Source organism: Anser anser, assembly GCF_964211835.1.
Source record: "Anser anser genome assembly, chromosome: 1".
NCBI lineage: Eukaryota > Metazoa > Chordata > Aves > Anseriformes > Anatidae > Anser > Anser anser.
The window spans coordinates 117,508,816-117,526,204 of NC_139720.1; the positions used below are offsets into that span (position 1 = coordinate 117,508,816).

The 17,389-nt window shown below is 39.7% G+C and overlaps 1 protein-coding gene across 6 annotated transcripts; it reads right to left on the minus strand.

Annotated features, from left to right (window-relative positions):
- Positions 1 to 348: 348 nt before the first annotated feature.
- Positions 349 to 16,915, minus strand: U2AF1 (U2 small nuclear RNA auxiliary factor 1). Of its 6 annotated transcripts, none has more exons than XM_083838389.1 (8): positions 16,770 to 16,915; positions 14,714 to 14,801; positions 11,059 to 11,125; positions 7,667 to 7,716; positions 6,957 to 7,055; positions 5,839 to 5,972; positions 5,391 to 5,483; positions 349 to 3,352 (listed from the first exon to the last, which is right to left on the minus strand). In XM_083838389.1, the coding sequence occupies exons 1-8, from the start codon at positions 16,811 to 16,813 to the stop codon at positions 3,214 to 3,216; spliced, it is 714 nt and encodes a 237-aa protein (XP_083694515.1). In that variant the 5' UTR covers positions 16,814 to 16,915; the 3' UTR covers positions 349 to 3,213. The 6 variants fall into 6 exon arrangements, with proteins under 6 accessions (XP_083694515.1, XP_083694516.1, XP_083694519.1 ...); XM_083838390.1 differs by lacking the exon at positions 11,059 to 11,125 and adding an exon at positions 11,941 to 12,007; XM_083838391.1 differs by lacking the exon at positions 349 to 3,352 and adding an exon at positions 3,369 to 5,280.
- Positions 16,916 to 17,389: the final 474 nt, after the last annotated feature.

Here is a 17,389-nt window from a genome sequence, read left to right on the forward strand (position 1 = left end):
TGAGCATTCTCAATCTCTGTAGACCACCACAATAGAAACTTACAGGATTACTCAACCAGAGCCCTTAACAATTAAAAAGCAAGCAAAACAAAGCACAAAACCCAAAATAAATAATAAAAAAAACAACCCACCAACTCCAAGTTGTACTCTTTTGATACTTCAACCTTATCAAGGATATAGTTATTTTTGTTTGTTTCGAATTAAAGACATGCTCCACCAGCCCTAAAAAACAAGTCAAAGAATCACTTGAAAAAGTAGCTCAAGCCAGCAGCTAAGAATTTGAAACTTATAGTCTATGTCCTCATCAGTCATTTAAAGAGCAGCATCCCATCTAAAGGAAAGGGATAATTTTTGTCAGATTCTTATAAAAAAAGGCTTTATTTTGAACAAATTTTCTCCATTTGGTTTTACAGTCTCAACATACATCATATTCATGGACAAGCAGCATTTTCACAGAATAAGAGCCAAATACAAATAAGAGGAAGCCATTTGGGATTAACAGTTTCAACCTAATTGACTCAGACTTCAGAAAATACTGTATGCTGTCACTTATTTGAGGTAAAGGAATTCCATAAATTAAGATCCACTGTTTAACAGAAGAGCCAACAATGAAATACCTGTATGACATCGGTACCTTTTGGGCAGAGGGGAAATCTTACTCTAAGACAATGGGGTCAACAACAGAGTAAGTAAGTAGGATGATTTCCTACCTTCGTATTGGCAAACCAATCCAATTTGGACTACCACATTAGTTTAACCAAATTTGTGCAGTGTAAAATTTGAAATTTGATGAATTTTACTGGTAGGTTCACCTGTAAGGCTGTGTACTAACCAAAGCTTTGTCACGAGCTTGGTTTATGTGCTGAATGCTGTCACTAGCCAGACTATCAGGTAACAACCAATGTACAAGTTGCATTTTTTTTTCCCCTTCGAGTATTCGGTAAAATCCATTGCTTTCTTGCTTTTAGTGCCCTTTCTGACATATTCCAGTTATGTGGTGAATTTTTGGGTAGCAATCAGACCATAAAAGGAAGCATTTGGTGGAATTCAAGACTGCTTTCTTAATAAAAAAAAGTAAGGTGGGGTTAGAAATTGGTTTTCTGCTATTTGTTCACACAAAAAAGCACCTGCTATTTAGCAGTGTTTAGATAAACGGATGAAAGCCATTACAAGGACACATTTAAATTAACTTGTTTAAAGAGCACATTAGCTTTTGTTGACAATCCATATAAAAAAGCTCTTGAGCAATTGTAAATAGGAATGACATTATACTAGATACTGTGTTAAAAAACAATGGCTCTTCTCACCTTTTTGAGCTTGAGATTTAAATTAGCTCACTAATAATCCTAAATCTCACTGAAGAAGAAATGGAATTGGATTAATATCCTGCAAACAAGAACTGAGTTAGAAACGTTCAGTTCCTAATACCTAGCAAAAATACCACAGGTTTCAGTTCAGCCATCTATTCTAGGCACTGTTCAATTTCTTACAGTGAAAAAGAAATGATAATTTGATTTATGTATTTGCAACAAAATGTAAACAGTGAAGCAACCTTCATGTAGAGATGAATTTCTTTTAAAAAGATACTGGCAGAATAAAATTCCACGATCTGTTTGGTTAAACCATCCAGTACAAAGAAAATAAATTCAAATGGAATTGGTGCAAGAATGTAGTTCCAAGAGGTAAAATATATATATTTTTTAGACAAGCCCACTTTTCATTATCATTTGGTTTGCCAACTCCAAGTTTCTTTGAGAAAAATGGTTTTGTACTTATTTTGGCGACAGAGACGCTGCTTTGGACACTTCCATATCCTTTATATTCCTTTTTTTTTTTTTTTTTTAATAATCAAGAAGATCTATCACTTAGCAAGTTATTAGACTGAGAGTTAAAGAAGCACTAGTAAATTCTCTCACATTGGAAAACTATATTGTATTAGGTAGTTTCATGTATGTAAAGTGTACCTTGCAGAAATATGACCAAAATTTCATGCAATGTCACAAACTGAATAAAAGCAGACATGAATGAATTTAAACTGCAAGTCAGCCATTGTACAAACAGTCTCTAGAGATGTTTCAGCAACATTTCAATTACAGCTTTAACTCCTTAAGGGATACACAGCCTATGATATATAGCTATTGTGCAATTCAATGGAAGAAGTCTTTTTTTTTTCTCTGAGGAAACTGCCATCTGTCCATTATCTTTTATCATACTTCAGACCTCATGAAAAATAAAGCTAGAAAAAAATATTTTCCACTAGCATGATAGTTTGCAATCATCTCGCACACTAGTGAAATGCTTTTCGTTAAACAGCTAGGAAAACAGAGAATGAAAAAAATTCAGTCTGTTAAGCAATTAGGTCCCCATATTTAGGACCTTGTATTTCCTTCAATAGCTTCAATGTAACCTGTTGCATGGAACATGAGTTTTTAAGAAAGAAAAACACTTGGCCTGTTAGGAATCACTGCAATAAAAACATTTTGTTGTTGTTTTTTCCCCCCCAACACACGCTGCACTAGGTAACTTTCTAGCCAAGACAAGTAATTTACTCAAGAATCATAAAAAAAACCCTGAACTATCAACTCTGTCACTGCCAGGAGTAGCAACTCAACTACTCCAGAGCGCTTAGAAAATAGGCTTTAGATTTTACACCAAGAAACTGGATTTATTGTAAATGCCACAGTCACATTGATAGACAGAGCACAGACTTCTGGTAACAAACAAACATACATTTTTGTAACTAAGCATATCTACTTGGTAAATAAATGCACTTCGCACAGCCTTCCTTTTAAATGTGCCTAAACTAACCTAAATAAGCAGACAGCATAGCAGAAAAGGGAAACTTATGTAACTGTTTCTTAAGCAGTATATTATTTTTTACTATGTATATAATATTTTATATTATATACACACACATTTTCATCAACAGTTCAAATCATACCCAAATAAAAAATAAAAATAAAAAACCAAAAAACTGGCGCTCCTCCAATACATTTACCACCTTTCCCTCAGGCATAGTATTAATCCAGGTATTTGTCAAGATAGAGGAATGACAGTTAAAAAGACTCCCCCCACAAGAAACAAGTTACACAAAGAATACTGTATCACTACAAATTTTTATTCAGAAGCCCATCTTTAAAAAAAATCTCATTATGAACTTGTTTGGTCAAACTACAACACTTTCTAGCAGACATACAGTAAAAATGGCATGGCTCAGAATCGACCGGATCTTTCACGATCTCTTGACCGCCTCCTATCACGTTCGCGTCCTCCTCCTCCACCACCACCACCTCCACGACCACGATCTCTGGATCTAGACCGACGTTCACGGGACCTCGACCTGGATCTATGCCTTCAAAGAAAGTTTGAACATTTTATTGTTTCACCACGTTCAGTCACTCACTCGCAGCGCTATGCAGTGGAACATTTGAGGATGAAAGTAACGGCAGAGAAGAAAGACAATAGGGGATTACAAGTACTGGTAAATTGGCACTCAGACTGTGAAACCACGTATTTCCGTACTGAACAAATGTAACACCGAGGAGGCAACACACATTTTGAAAAGACTCAACTGTTCACTGCCAGTCATCCATTGTAATCGATGTACAAAACTTAAGGAAAGGCATGCAGAGGAACCAAATGCACTTTTGTGCAGCTGCTAATTGAAGCAGCAAGAAAAGGGGACACCTGCTCTCGCAGTTATGAATAGCTCTTAACTACACACAGGGTAAGCCTACAGCTGCTTACAAGTCCAGTTCTATTAAATCAACTGCATTAACTAGCAGTTCAACATTAAGTTCTCTTTTGTTTGTTTGTTTTCCCCCTCCACTTCCAGAAGCCATCAATGTTTGCAGATAATCTTCTCTGCCTCTAGGGTTGATGACTTAAATTCAGGAAGAAAGCTAAAACCACACAGACAGAATGTACTGCTAGTACAGCTACTCTGATGGATTTATATGTTATATAGCACTCGCCAAAGAAAAGTGTTTTGAATGGTTTTAAGCATTTTAGAAAAGTCAATTCTGTAACAGAAAAAACAAGTAAACACTACAATTTTCAATAGCTGTAGAAATAAATAGCTGCAGAGCTAAAAAGATCATGGAAACAAATGCTCCAAGTCTAGGTTTACAAAATACTGTTCCAAACCAAGCTGTTTTGGGATGGGAGTATAAATGGGGACAAACTTTACTGTAACATGGAGACACACACAAAACTCTTGAATAGTAATTCTAAAGCTCAGTGGTAAATTAACCTATTTTTCAGAAGTTCCAGTATACCCTTCCTTTTTCTACGTGAAACTTCGATGCATGTCATTCCATGTAGCATTGTTTTCAGGCCATTTTAGTCTATACAACCTACCTGCAAAGCCCAACTGATGCAAGAACTTTTTTTTTAAATATCAAACTTTTACTGATAGCATGTGACACTTTCAGCTTCATAAAGAATTTAAACAGGGCCAATAAAGACCAAACTGCATGGAGGACTCAAGTATTGTATTTGTTTTACCACAGACTGAAATTGGGCTATGGGTAAAACAATCATATTCCAAAGCCAAACATGCAAGTCTGATCTTTCTTGCAATAAAAGATTGATGCACTAATACCTTACTAGCTCACAGAGATCTAGATTCAGATTCTGAAGAGTGACCAAAATGTTAAGATAAGCATATTTTGTCTCTCTCCCCCCCAGTCATTCAAGCACCCTAAGAGCTTACATTTATACTTAAATCAGTATTATATTGTGGTATTTCAGGAAAGTATTTAGGCATGAATACATGTGCCTAAGCAATTTAATCTGAATTTCCGAAGTTAAATTTGTCCTCACAGATTCTAAGATACTGCCAATTAGAGACATTCATATGAAAAAACATTTTCATAATCCCAGGCTCCCTCTGTGATTGAAAGGCAAAGTTGTGCTCTACCTAAAAGCAAACCCAACAATTTTATTTGCTTAATCTAAACAAATTCCAAAAAATAAGGAGTTTCAATCCAGCTCAAAGTGAGCCATCCATAAAAAAGATGTCACAGTAACAGCAGTGGCATAAGCTTTTCTACATGGTGCCTTAATAAATATGTAAGGTGCTATTAATATTAACCTCCTGTTACTCAGAAACAAATATTGGCTAGAAAAGCCAGGCATTAACTCTTAAATCAGAGTAGGAGAAATAGTAAAAACACACCAGGTCCTGAATTCATCCACAGATATGCCCGATAGAACCATAACTTCAGCTGTTTTACAGACTCATTCCTTTGTTCTAAGTTGGTCACTTGATGCCCTTCACTGGTATAAGCCAGAAAAAGCAAGAGAGGATTCAAGTTTAAAGGTTTGTCTCCAAAATGTTCAGCAACTGATCGATAGTTTATGTATTTTGTGTTTAAAAGCAAACTCACTTTTTACGACGACGCCCATACAACTCGCGTCTCAACTCTCGAGAAATGGGCTTCAAATGCATGAAGTTGCAGAAACCTCCTCGTGTACACTCCCTGAAACAGAATACAAGAGATAGTTAAAATTCTCAGCTCTACACCAAATCAGTTTGCCCTAAGCCCTACCTAGTAGACCTCCAGCCATTTAAAAGTTAATCACCTCTCATATTAAGCACAGTAAATCACAATCATTTACTGAAACTGACTAGCTCCTAGATCAAAATGCAGAAGATAGCAAACATCAAAATGCTGACTGCAGGTCCTCCTGGTAACAGGAGGACATTGATATAATGTTACCTGAAGCCTTTTTTTTTTCCTTCCTACCCTAAGCTACACATAAAACCCACACCCAAGCAACCACCTTGTCTGTGCAGGCATTTCACAGGTAGGCCAACAGGAAGTCACTTTTTACCCCATTTCATATTGACGGCAACAGGCCTCTCTGAAGTCGGTCACAGGTGAAAGCTCAGCATGAATGGGCTGTCCATTAAACCAGCGATTGTTCAGGTCAATCACAGCCTTTTCTGCATCTTCTTCACGGCGAAACTAAGGGCAAAATTAACATTTTCTCATGTTACAGAGAAGCAACAGAAGTAGATCAAAGATTCCTGTCAAATCAGTTTCGTGGTATCTGTGGCCTAAGGCTAGCAATCAAACTAGAAGCTACTTAAGAGCTCCTGGGACAGTCCATCAAATCAAAGGTAAAAAAAGCTAGCTTTTCACTGAACAGGATTTGGAGCTAATTACAACACCAATAGTATGTTCTTTGTTATGTTCTATTTGGTCTTTTTAGTTTTGCAGCTTGCATTACAAAATATGAGAACATTGTGTCTTCTTAGTACAACTTTAAGCAAAGACGAATGCTTTGGAGTACCCTCCTATATTGCCAATGCTCCAAACGTAATGGCACTTTTTCAAGCATTTAAGAGAAATCAGCACGAGAACTGCTCATTCATTTAAATTGACTTCAAAAACTTGATCCCATTTTAGAATGAAGATAAATTCAAAATCCTTTTTCAGAGTCCACCATCTGCAAAATTTTAAAAGCAACTTTTATTTCCAATTATTATAGCCTACACAGACAAGAATTTTAGGCCTCAAAATACTTTCCGGTTAAGGGAACGTACACTAAAAATATTCAATCTCACTCACCCTACCCTGCTTTAAGGTCAGTTTGGACCTTAAACCAGCTAGCTACTGCCAAATGTAAACTGGTTACAAGAGGTTTTGTTTAACTGGGAAGTCAGAAATAAATGTACCTGTTGAAAATGAACACACCTGTTGAAAATAAACCCCTGCTCATAGTGAAATGCTTTAACAGCAGCATGATGGGAAGAAAGACCCAAAATTAATCTTGGCAAACTAAGCAGTCCATCAGTGGAGACTGTGTTGATTCTACTATTTTCACTTTTCAATTTATATTGAGAAGTTGGAGAGAAGTTTAGAACCTGAAAACCTTCACAAAAATTACATGATTACAGCACCAGTAAATACTATTCAATACATAATAAACATTTCTTTTTATCCTACCTTTACGTATACGTTTCCAACTAGATGGTCTCCAAGGTTATCACAAACGTTCATCTCTTCAACCTCGCCGTATTTTTCTTCCATTTCTGTGAAGACCTCCTGAACACAAACCAAACAATTAAAAAAGAAAATTAAAATTTTGGGGCACATTAGTTGACATACAGAGGTAATACATTTGACTGATAACAAGTACAAAAGAAAGTTGTTCTTAAAAAAAGTCTTCACATTTCTGATTTTAATATTGGTACTTGCTTGGCCTGTTCTGTGTCCATCTCTAAGCACAGCGCTAACAGGATACAATAAGTAGCTATGGAAAACATTAAGCATACGGTATTTAGGGAACACAGAACATGCACTGAAAATACTGAATATAAGTCTCGCGGCTATGGTATTCCTTAGGTTTATTTCTATACAAAGAATTATGAATTTTTTGAATTTACAGAAGAGAAGGGGATTACAGAAACCAAATGCTACATGGCTTAGGTTGATGATTTTTAAACAAAGCCTACTACTCACAGTAAAGGCAAACTAACTGTAGGTTATACCAGCAAATACTTAGTATTGAAAGTTTAAAGTTTTTACAGACACCTAAGGAAACAAGTCCTTTTCTCTGAATCCATTTACTTCTGATATATACTGAACCTAACTTGTTTGCTTCTAAAAATTTGAGAATACTTTGATACACTTTGAACACTGCTTTTTTCACATACCTCAAAGAATTCATCATAATGTTCCTGCATCTCAACATCGCTCACAGCACCTGTAAAAATCAAGAGTCATATCGATTAGAGCCCATAGTTAAGGAAGGAGAGATTCTGATTATACTACAAAACATAATCTAGAGATGCCGTCTGGAGCATAAAGGACACCATATAGCATTTCGCTAACTAATAGGAATATTAAAAAAATAAGTATGTGTGAACAGTTTTAAGTCCCCCAAAGTATTAATGTCAAAACATTATATTGACACGATCAAACCAAAACAAGTTTTAAATCGGAACCAAACTTGTATGCCACAAATTTCAAGGGAGGAAGGGGACAGGAATTGCTTTGAAATATCATTTCAATTTTATGTCCAATCCCACTATCTACCAACAGTTTTACCTAAACAGAAGGCAAGTGCTTTGTCTGCGTATTTCTAAGTATGATCACAATTTAGTGTTTCTCTTCCTATATGTAGAATTGCATTTTAACAAGTCCACCTCTCCATCTCCAGCACATAACACCAGAATTTGGGAGTTCGCAATGTAACACAGCCCAGAATTTCTTTATTTTATTTATTTATATTTAAAGAATTTGCTCAGAAGAGTTACTAAAATGAGTTTCCTCAGTGGTCTCAAAGAAGGGTACCACAATGCTTTGCGACATAAAGCAATTTTTTTGAGTATCACTTAGTTTTTCTATAGTCCTGCAAAAAAATAATAATTTAGTGCAAGGTAAGCCAGCCATATAGTCAGGTTAGATTATTTTCATGCTCCAAGCTGGATTTCACAAATAAGTGCTGCTTGCCTGCTGCTATAAGAAACAACATAAGTTTGGCTGATTTTTCAGAGGATTAAGAAATAAAAAATGAGTTTCATTTATTTCTGTCAGTCTACAGCATTTTATGGTAAATTAAGCTGTATACATTAAAGCCTAATGCATTAGCTCTTCAGCAGCTAAGTGGTTTATTAAGATCAAGCGGAGGAGTTCTAAAATGAACCCTGCATTTTATGCTAGAAAAATATTCTAGCCTTTAAATTACAAACACTGCTGGTTTAGTTTCACAGAATGTGAAAGAAACTGAGCCAACAAAGCAAAGTTTATTCAGTTCGGGCTGCTATGAAAAAACAGATGCTTTGAGCTCAGGCATTTTTGGCTAACGGTACCACTTGGAAGAACATGACATTTTTTCTTCAAAGTCACTAATAGTAACCAGCCACACTCTGGAACTGCCATTATTTTTCTTCCACCCAGCTGCCTCCTGAAGAAGGCTACAGGAGGCTTGTCATGTAGTTCGGGCTAACAGTGTTTCTGGATTTGAAACATGTTTGCTTTTCAGAGCTTTCTTCTTCCCCACCACTTTGTCATGGTTATACAGCAAATTAAGGAAATACCAAACATTAAACCAGTACTTCTAGACAGTTAATACTTAACTATATTCCCAAGGTGGTGCCAACACCACTTGTAACAGCTTACTAATATCTAAGGATTTATTCATTATTTTTAAGATATCAGATAGGGCTCCAAGAGCCAGACAGGGAATAATTGATTTTTACCAAATGGACAAGTGCTAGAAGCTTGTAAGGAGATTGATTCCATTGTTAAATTAAGAGATCATAAGCAACAGTTAGTTAACGACTACATGAAGGTCCTTCTAAGTGGGAAGCATACATATGCACAGGCTTTACAAACGTTCATATCCCAGGGCCACCGGTATCTGAACCTTGAGCAGCCCAACTGCTATTTAATATACTCAGAAAAACTATTACTGTTCAAAACTAAGGTTAATCCTCTATGACGGCAATAGAAAGGAAGACAGTTAAGCAACAACAAAACGCATTAAACAGCTACCCAAGTTATTCATTTAAAATACATGCAGTACTTAAGTAGGGACAAAAAAAATTGGAAAAAAAAAACAGCAAACAGGTAGCTGGGAGTTTCAGAAAACCTACTGATAACAGAGCTCCAGCTCTACCACACGAGGTATACTTAGGCTCTGTTAAATAACTGCCCAGTCATCAAGGCAAACTAAAGTTGGATACCAGTATTTAGAAGACTAGAGAACCTGTTCATGTCAGGACTCTTGCAGCTGTACAATCGAAACAGCTCCACAGACCAAATTGCTGTAACTGTACAAATTAGTTACCAGCGCACTGAGAATTTAGGGACAGTGGAAATACCCAACTGGATATTTTTGGTTTACCGAACCAGCGTTGACTACTAAGCAGCTGCAACAAGAGGGCCTACGAACCAATAAAACTGTTTAGGCATCTAGACAAACTTACACAGCTCATTACACATCTAGCTTGACTGTGTCACATAAAACAAGCACGAGTTACTTAATCAGGCCATTATTACTTTCAGAAGCAGAAGACACGCTGTTGACTTTTAAGGTAGTGGCTGATTTCACCAAGCACGTCTAATTAAATGCTGGTAACTAATCTGAACTAGTCTATAATCCAACAATCAGAAAAGGAATAGCCAAACAAAGCTTTATTACCACACAATCAATATTCACTTCAACAAGAAATATTAGTTAAAATATAACACCGATCCTTTTTTGATACTAGAGCTTTTAAAATTTAATTTTATTCTAATATGATGATTCAATCACAACAATAGATAAGTAATTGTAGATAAACAATCTTGTTCATTTAACTTCTGCCAGTCTTAGAGTAGGTGTTTCCTCTTTTGTCCATTCCTACCTCATGAGGAGTCATTAAATTAGTTCATGACCATACCCAAATGGCTTCCCCTCCTTAGAAGAAATTTTAAAGATATTTTTTCCTACATAAATATGCAACTTGGTTCTGGAATTTGAATTTTCAAAGCATGGAGGGAATTTTAACCATGCACCTATCCAAAAGGGAAGCGTTTGTCAGTCAAAGCGTATTCTTCCAAAGTAGACTCTACATGAAAGCTGCATTAACCTAGGACAAATTTCTGCATGCAGTCTGAAGAGTTTCAAATTCAAGTTCTCGTAAGTTACAGAGCAGGAAATTTGTTGGATGAAGTCAACATGTCATTGTCCCACTCTTTTAGTCAGTGGAACCGAACGGATAGCATAAAACATACAGAAAAGCATTCCTAGGATGCAAGCAACTGGCAGGGAGAAAGGAGGGGGGAACAAAAGCAGTGCATTGAGACTGCTTTACAGGGGAAATACAATTTCAATTCCTTTCGATTTAACAGATGGTATTCAGATTCCCCTCATAGCTTTCAGAGTAGGAAAGAAGGCGAGTGGGACAAAAAAGTTTGGGTCTTTTTTTTTTTTTTGGACACATTTAATGAAATGTGGTCAGTTTGATCTGTTAAACTAATATGGTAGACCAGCTTAAGTCGACACTGAGCTCTGACAATCAAGCCCAGGGAACCAGTGAAGGAACTTGTATGAACTTACAGCGCAAACCGTCAGCAGACTGGGAAGAGTTTTGAGGGTTACGGTAAATGTTCAAGAGGGCAATGGTCTGAAATACAAAACGCAACAACTTTATATTATAGAAAATAATTTTAACAAGAAACTGGTTTCCTTTAGGGTCGCTCTAGCCGAGTCTGTGCTGAAAAAGAGGTGGTTATTCTCTCCCAAGAAGGAGAACTTTCACTTAGCTGGTGACCTTTCTGAATCAGCCTAACACTGTAAAGTAATAGAGATCTCATGATACTCCAGTATTGTATTCTTTTTAAGTTATTTTACTGACCAATACTACAATGGAGGGGTTTGCGTGACTTCAGGCAGATATGTAACAGATATCATCCAAACGCAGCATTCAAACTATAGTCATAATTATTTGCTTGAATTTAGTCTTCCTGAATGGTTTTACAGTAGCAAAGCCCCAGGAACAGAAGTAATACAATATCAGAGCATAACATGAAATCTCCATTTTCCTAAAAAAGTTAAGATGAAAGAAAACCCATAGTTTTGGGAAACTTACCGTGCATCACCAATATACCTATTTTATTTTTTATTTTTTGGTTAGATCAAGAATTTGAGAAATGCCTGCAGTTGAACCCTTTAAAAGGGATGCAGTGTTACCAAGCAAACATTTTTCTTTCCAGTGCAAAAGAGAAACTGCACCTGGTCCGATTTCTGAAATCATGTTCTGCATTCTGAATTGCACACATTTGACAAGTTCTTGATTTATGCGCAAGAAGAGTTCCATCACTTGTCCTGTTTGCAACAGCTTTATGTCAGCAGCTCAGAAGCCAACATTATTTTCTCATAATTAGGAGTGGGCTCTTTAACACCATTCTTTAAAAAAATTTCTCCAACTGTGGGACTTACAGTGTGAGCCGTCAGCCGTCTGTGCACTGTTTTGGGGGTTACGATAGATGTTTTGAATCAAGATGGTCTGCGGGGAAAAAAAATAAAAAGGGGAATTCTACTGGCTGCTGTGCATATAATAGACAATTGCAAAGAGACAACTTGTTTGCAAACATCTAAAAGTAATATTTTATTCTTAAGGCTTCCTTTTGAATTTGCAGAATATCTTCCAAAATTGCATCCAGACCATCATATTATGAAAACAGTTTTAATTAACCACCAAGAAAGAGCTGCGTTTGTCTCAACAGCTATCCTCAAAACGGGAGTTGTGAGGCACAGTAACCTAAAACATCAAGCTACGTGGTATTACGGATATGCCTAGCTTTATCGTATTTTCAAGACCGGATTCATTACTGTAAGTCTAGGGGAAAAAAAAAGATAGTGTTATGTGCACAGCATACAATACATAATGCCACAGAGTCTAAAATGTTACACCAGACAACAAAGTTTTTTAGGCATGAGCTACGTCTTGTTTTGTGCATCAGGAATTTCTTGGTGGAATTTCTGTTTAAATAATATAATAGCATCATAGGTTCACATGTTTCCGATCCTTCAAATAAGGACAATATCCTTTTAGCCCTTCTGCTTTTTACTTGAAGAATTAGCCCAGGCAGACTTGAAACCTTACATTTGTACCGTTCTTCTTAAAATCAAGTTGTCTGAAAAAACAAACCATGTTTAAGTTAGTAAACTAATATTACAAAAAAAATCCAAATGTCCATATCACTGTAAGCAGCTCAAAAATTGAGATTTGATTACTTAAATACAAGCTCAACGTTAGTTAGTATGAATCGCAGTCCCCAAATAATTTTAGCTTACACATTAATATTAGTAGCCACATTAAGAACTCAGAGCTTAAAGAAATCACAAGGACCAGCAATGTCATACCTACATACGCTGCCCACTTAACATGTACAGAATCTGTAATATCACATTTGTATCACACACGCTTGTTTTTTTATCATGGCTATGGTCATACCAACCAAAGCTTTGTGCTTCCATGGCCCAGGTTTAAAATAACTATGTTTTAGCCTACAATTGGAGAGAGCCAGAAGCATGCATATAGTTACAGTGTTTCTGCTGATTGGTGGTAATTTGATCACTCTGGATTGCATGACCTTTCCTAACACAGCCCTCCAACAAGGGCTGCACCAGCAATAGCAAGGGAAGATAAAAATGCGGTGGCAGTAACTTCCCATTAATAACACACTCGGTCTTCTGTTTTCTATCACAGCTGATTACCTATCGGCATACAAATAAAGATTTCTGTAATGGATCCTACACGACTGCCAGGTACATCACAGATGTTACAATACAGCCAGGCAGCCAAGCACAGCGCTGTAGTGATTCCAGCACGTCCCGCTGACCCACTTCAGGTGGTATTTCTATCTGCAGTTTCTACAGCAAAACTAAAGACAGCAGGGACAGTGGAAACTGTTGTTTCTTACAAAAAGCTGGGTGCAAAGATGTAGCTTTTCTTTTTAACATTAAAACAACCACTGTGGAAGCTGTCAAGTTCAAAGTATTTTCTAGCAGCTAACGATTTAAACTCAAGCCTCTACCCTATCACATTTCAGCATGCTGTCCGTGTATGTCAGTAACACGGAGCAGTTTGGAAAATGGTCAATGTTCTGATAAATATTATTTATATTAAAAATTAGTGAGTTCCCATAAGTGGAAAAACTGTTTTTGTGGATGAAGTACCAGCAGCGGTGCCCACAGAGCAGCAACCCAGACAGGCCACCCAGAGCCCTCCCAGCCCACTTACACACGTATGAGGTTTAACTCGATGAGCGCCATCGCTCTAAACTCCAGTCTTGTAGATGTTACTTGCCTCCCTCGTGCTCCCCAGACCAACACCAGCCCAGAGGACCCCACTAACTTTACCCTTATAGTAAAACTACTTATAATTCAATGACATCTACAAGTGCTACTAATACAAAGCAGTCCCAAAGAAATCTATTTACCTGCATACCTTGACAATCAGCAGTGATAGAAAACGGCAAAGCATACAGCTCTCCAGGTAAGTTTTCTGAAAACTGTAGAGCTCATAATAATAACAGCATCCCTATCATCCACTGCACCATTTTTTAAGTACGTGTGCAGTCACATCTCTCGTCTCTAGTAATATTTAGATAGCAAAAAAGTAAATAATCTGTCAAGTTAACCGATGCGTATACCCTCAGCAACCAGGCAAGTTGCTTTCAAGAAACAATTCTTTCACTTTCAAAGGAAGCGTGTAAGTTACTCTTGAAACTTAAGAGCCTGGTCAGAGAGCAGAGGTAATGACAGAAAAGTCACTTTTATTATCATTTTTTTTTCCTCTTATATGCATAAAAGACTTAAGTTCACACCTCTGAGATGGGCGGAACGTGCTGCCACTGTTTGTGATAATGAAAAAAATCTGGGACGGTTTAAGTGCCTAAACATCACTGAGAAGGCACACTCACCTGAAAGTTAGCACTGGTTGGTCTCTACTACAGGCAAGCTTACAACAGCATCGCTTCCTGCAGCCATTAAGGGTGACAGGAGATAATTAGAAATGCTGGGAGAAGTAAATGGAATACCCCCAAAAAAGCAAAACCCCATATAAACTGGGGCCAAAAGTGAACTAGTTAAATCTGGAGCTCTGTAATTATTCACTTGTATCTGAGAATCTATGTTTTAAAGTAAGAATATACTTCCACAAAGAAAAAAAAAAGAAAAAGAAAAGAAAAACAAAAGGAAAACAAACCTGGCTAAATGTTGGTTTGTTGTGCAACCGAGAACATCTGTCTCCATGACGACAAGCTCCAATTTTGAAATAAAATGAACAGTTGACTCTGCAAGTAAAAAAGCCAAAGTAGTTACACACTGGAAAAGAAAGCCGTTAATATGCACTTCCTATAAAACACATGCCCCAAATGCCTTTATCTTGATGTGGAAAAAGTAACGTAGACAAAAATAGGAAAGCATTATAGCAAATCTGTTCATAATCATTCCTCTTTACCCCTAATTTACAGCAAGTTACCTAATAAATTTCACCTAATACTCAAACCCCAAATACATTAATAACACCACAACTGATAAAAGCGATCCCAGCTGTTCTACCCTTCCAATCCTCCCTTCTTGTCTTTATGCCAGTTTCATGGTGTGACAGGATGGGAAATAAAGTGAAAAACAGTGAAAAGTTACGCTGTGAGCTACAGAGTTGCGTCCTAGTTCACGCAACCCCCAGGTCCAGACAAAAAAAATGTACTTTAAAAAATGATACAGTTGTACCTCTGCATGTTTTAAAAACCCACCACTTTAAAGTTATCTATTAATGGTACTCTAAAGGAGCACTGCCAACATAATATTGGAAGTAGTTCAGGTAAGAGGAGAAAACATGTTAGATAAACGAAGAAGTTACTTTGCTCATGTATATTCCCTAACTAAGCCATTTCCACCAACTAATTATTTCGAAATAAAGCTTTATTCATTTATTTTTACATCAAGGTAATTGTATCTTTTCTTCAATCAATGATTATCTAGCAACAGCTTCAAAACCATGCTGGTTTAAGAATGCCGGTAAAACTCTCACATATATTAGTATAATTCGTGTGGAATGATGAAAGGAAGAGCCATTAAAAGTGTAGTTACCTTGACTGGGAAAACCGAACGCAAAATTCCAGAGGGCAAGAGAACTATTACAGGCTAGACATGTGTGAAGTGAAATATGCGAATTCTCCTGGAAGAAAGATTACTACTCCCATGTTCATAGTTAATACCACCAGTTCTTTCCTCAGTCCGTGGGGGGGATAAATACGAATGTGCAAAGCATATCTGATCTCTAGCAAAAGGCTCTACCGTGAATTGTAATGTGCTTACTATTCAACACATTCTTGAAAATGCGTTCTTAGCGTTACGCTATACTTACTGTTTTTTCTGAACATTATGCTGAAATAATAATAATAACAAAAACTATAAAGCTTTGATATTTGGAGTTGGTGCTCTTGAAAGCCTTTGCAAAGACAAACGATTGCCTGGTTTCCAATAAGGCTTCGAAGTCCAGCACTTTGTGGAGAGTTCTGCTCGCCTTTTGGACACAAAGCGAGACCGGCGCAGGACTTCCACGCCGAGCGACACACGGCTAACGCTGCCGAGCTGCCGCGCGTTTCGCCAGGAAGGCCGCTACGGCGACAGGGCCCACGCGGGGCTGAACGGACCGGGCCTGCCGCGCGGCACCACAAAGCACCGGGGCGAGAGAGAAAGAGAGAGAGGGAAGCCTGCGGGCAGCCGGAAGCCACCCGAGGCGCCCAGGCGGGGGCGGGCGAGCGGCGGGGCCGGCGTCCTTGCGGCGGGCGGGGAGGGGAACAAAAGGGGCCGGGGCCGGGGCCGGCCACGAGGCGCGGAGGAAGGCGAAGGGGAACGGGAAGGGAAGGGAAGGGAAGGGGGGGGGGAGCGGCGCTGCAACGCGCATGGGCGGGGCCGCCGGGCGCGCGCGCGGCTGCAGCGGGAGCGCGCCCCCTCCCTCAGCGTGGCGGCGCGCGCACGCGCGCTCCGGGGTGGGGGGTGGGGAGGAGGGAGGGAGGGAGCGCGCCCGCCTCGTCTGCCCCCTCTCCCCCCCTCACCGCGTCCCCGGGGATTGTGGGGGGGGGGAGCCCGGGCCCGCCTCGGGGAGAGGCGGCGGGGCCGCGGCTGGGGAGCGGGGCCCGTCCGTGAGGTAACGGGGGCCCGCCCCTGAGGGACGGCGCCGCTCGGGGAGCCGCCGCCCGCTTCCCTCCCTCCCGCCGCCCCCAGCCCCGCGGGGAGGGTCGGGCGGCACTCACTTGTCCTTCTCGGTGCCGAAGATGGAGGCCAGGTACTCCGCCATCTCCCACCGCCCGCCCGCCCGCCGGACAGCCCGGCGCCCACCGCACGCGTCACAGCCGCCGCGACGGAAGCGCGGCCCCGCGGCGCCCGCTCCCCTCCCCTCGCGCCCCGCGGGGGGCAGTGCGCATGCGCGTCCCGCCGCCGGTCCTTCATTGGCGCGCCCTCTCCCTTCCCCCCCCCCGCCTCTCCGGCTGCGCGGGTGCCGCTCGCGCCACGCGGTGCCGGTGGTGCGCGTGCGCGCGCGGCCGCCATTATGGTGCCTCCCCTCAGAGTTAGTGAGGTGTGGGGTGCCCAAATGTCATCGCTGTGGCGCCCTGCAGGGTGCCGTACACACGAGCCTGTGAGGCAATTTCAATGTCCCTGCAGTTAAATGCAGAGCAACTTCATTAGAAGGGGCAAGGGGAGAGCGCAAGGTGTGCCTGATGTAGCGCCTCCTGAGCGTCCCCCTAAAGATCCAGTGAACATCCCAATTGAAACACCAGTTCTTGCCCCAGCTGCTTCTAAGGGTACGGTTGTGGGCAGCAGGCGCTCACTTCTGCACATACTCAGAGTACGTGGTCACTCTCAGGTCCAGTCA

What these genes read in the sequence shown, in the direction of transcription:
- U2AF1 (XM_083838389.1), bottom strand. Translation starts at nt 16,813, where the DNA reads ATGGCGGAGTACCTGGCCTCCATCTTCGGCACCGAGAAGGACAA. An exon ending in ACAAACCAACATTTAGCCAG is followed by an intron (nt 11,126 to 14,713) that starts GTTTGTTTTCCT and finishes TTTGTATTTCAG; the next exon opens with ACCATTGCCCTCTTGAACAT. An exon ending in GTCTGCTGACGGTTTGCGCT is followed by an intron (nt 7,717 to 11,058) that starts GTAAGTTCATAC and finishes TGATTTTTACAG; the next exon opens with GTGCTGTGAGCGATGTTGAG.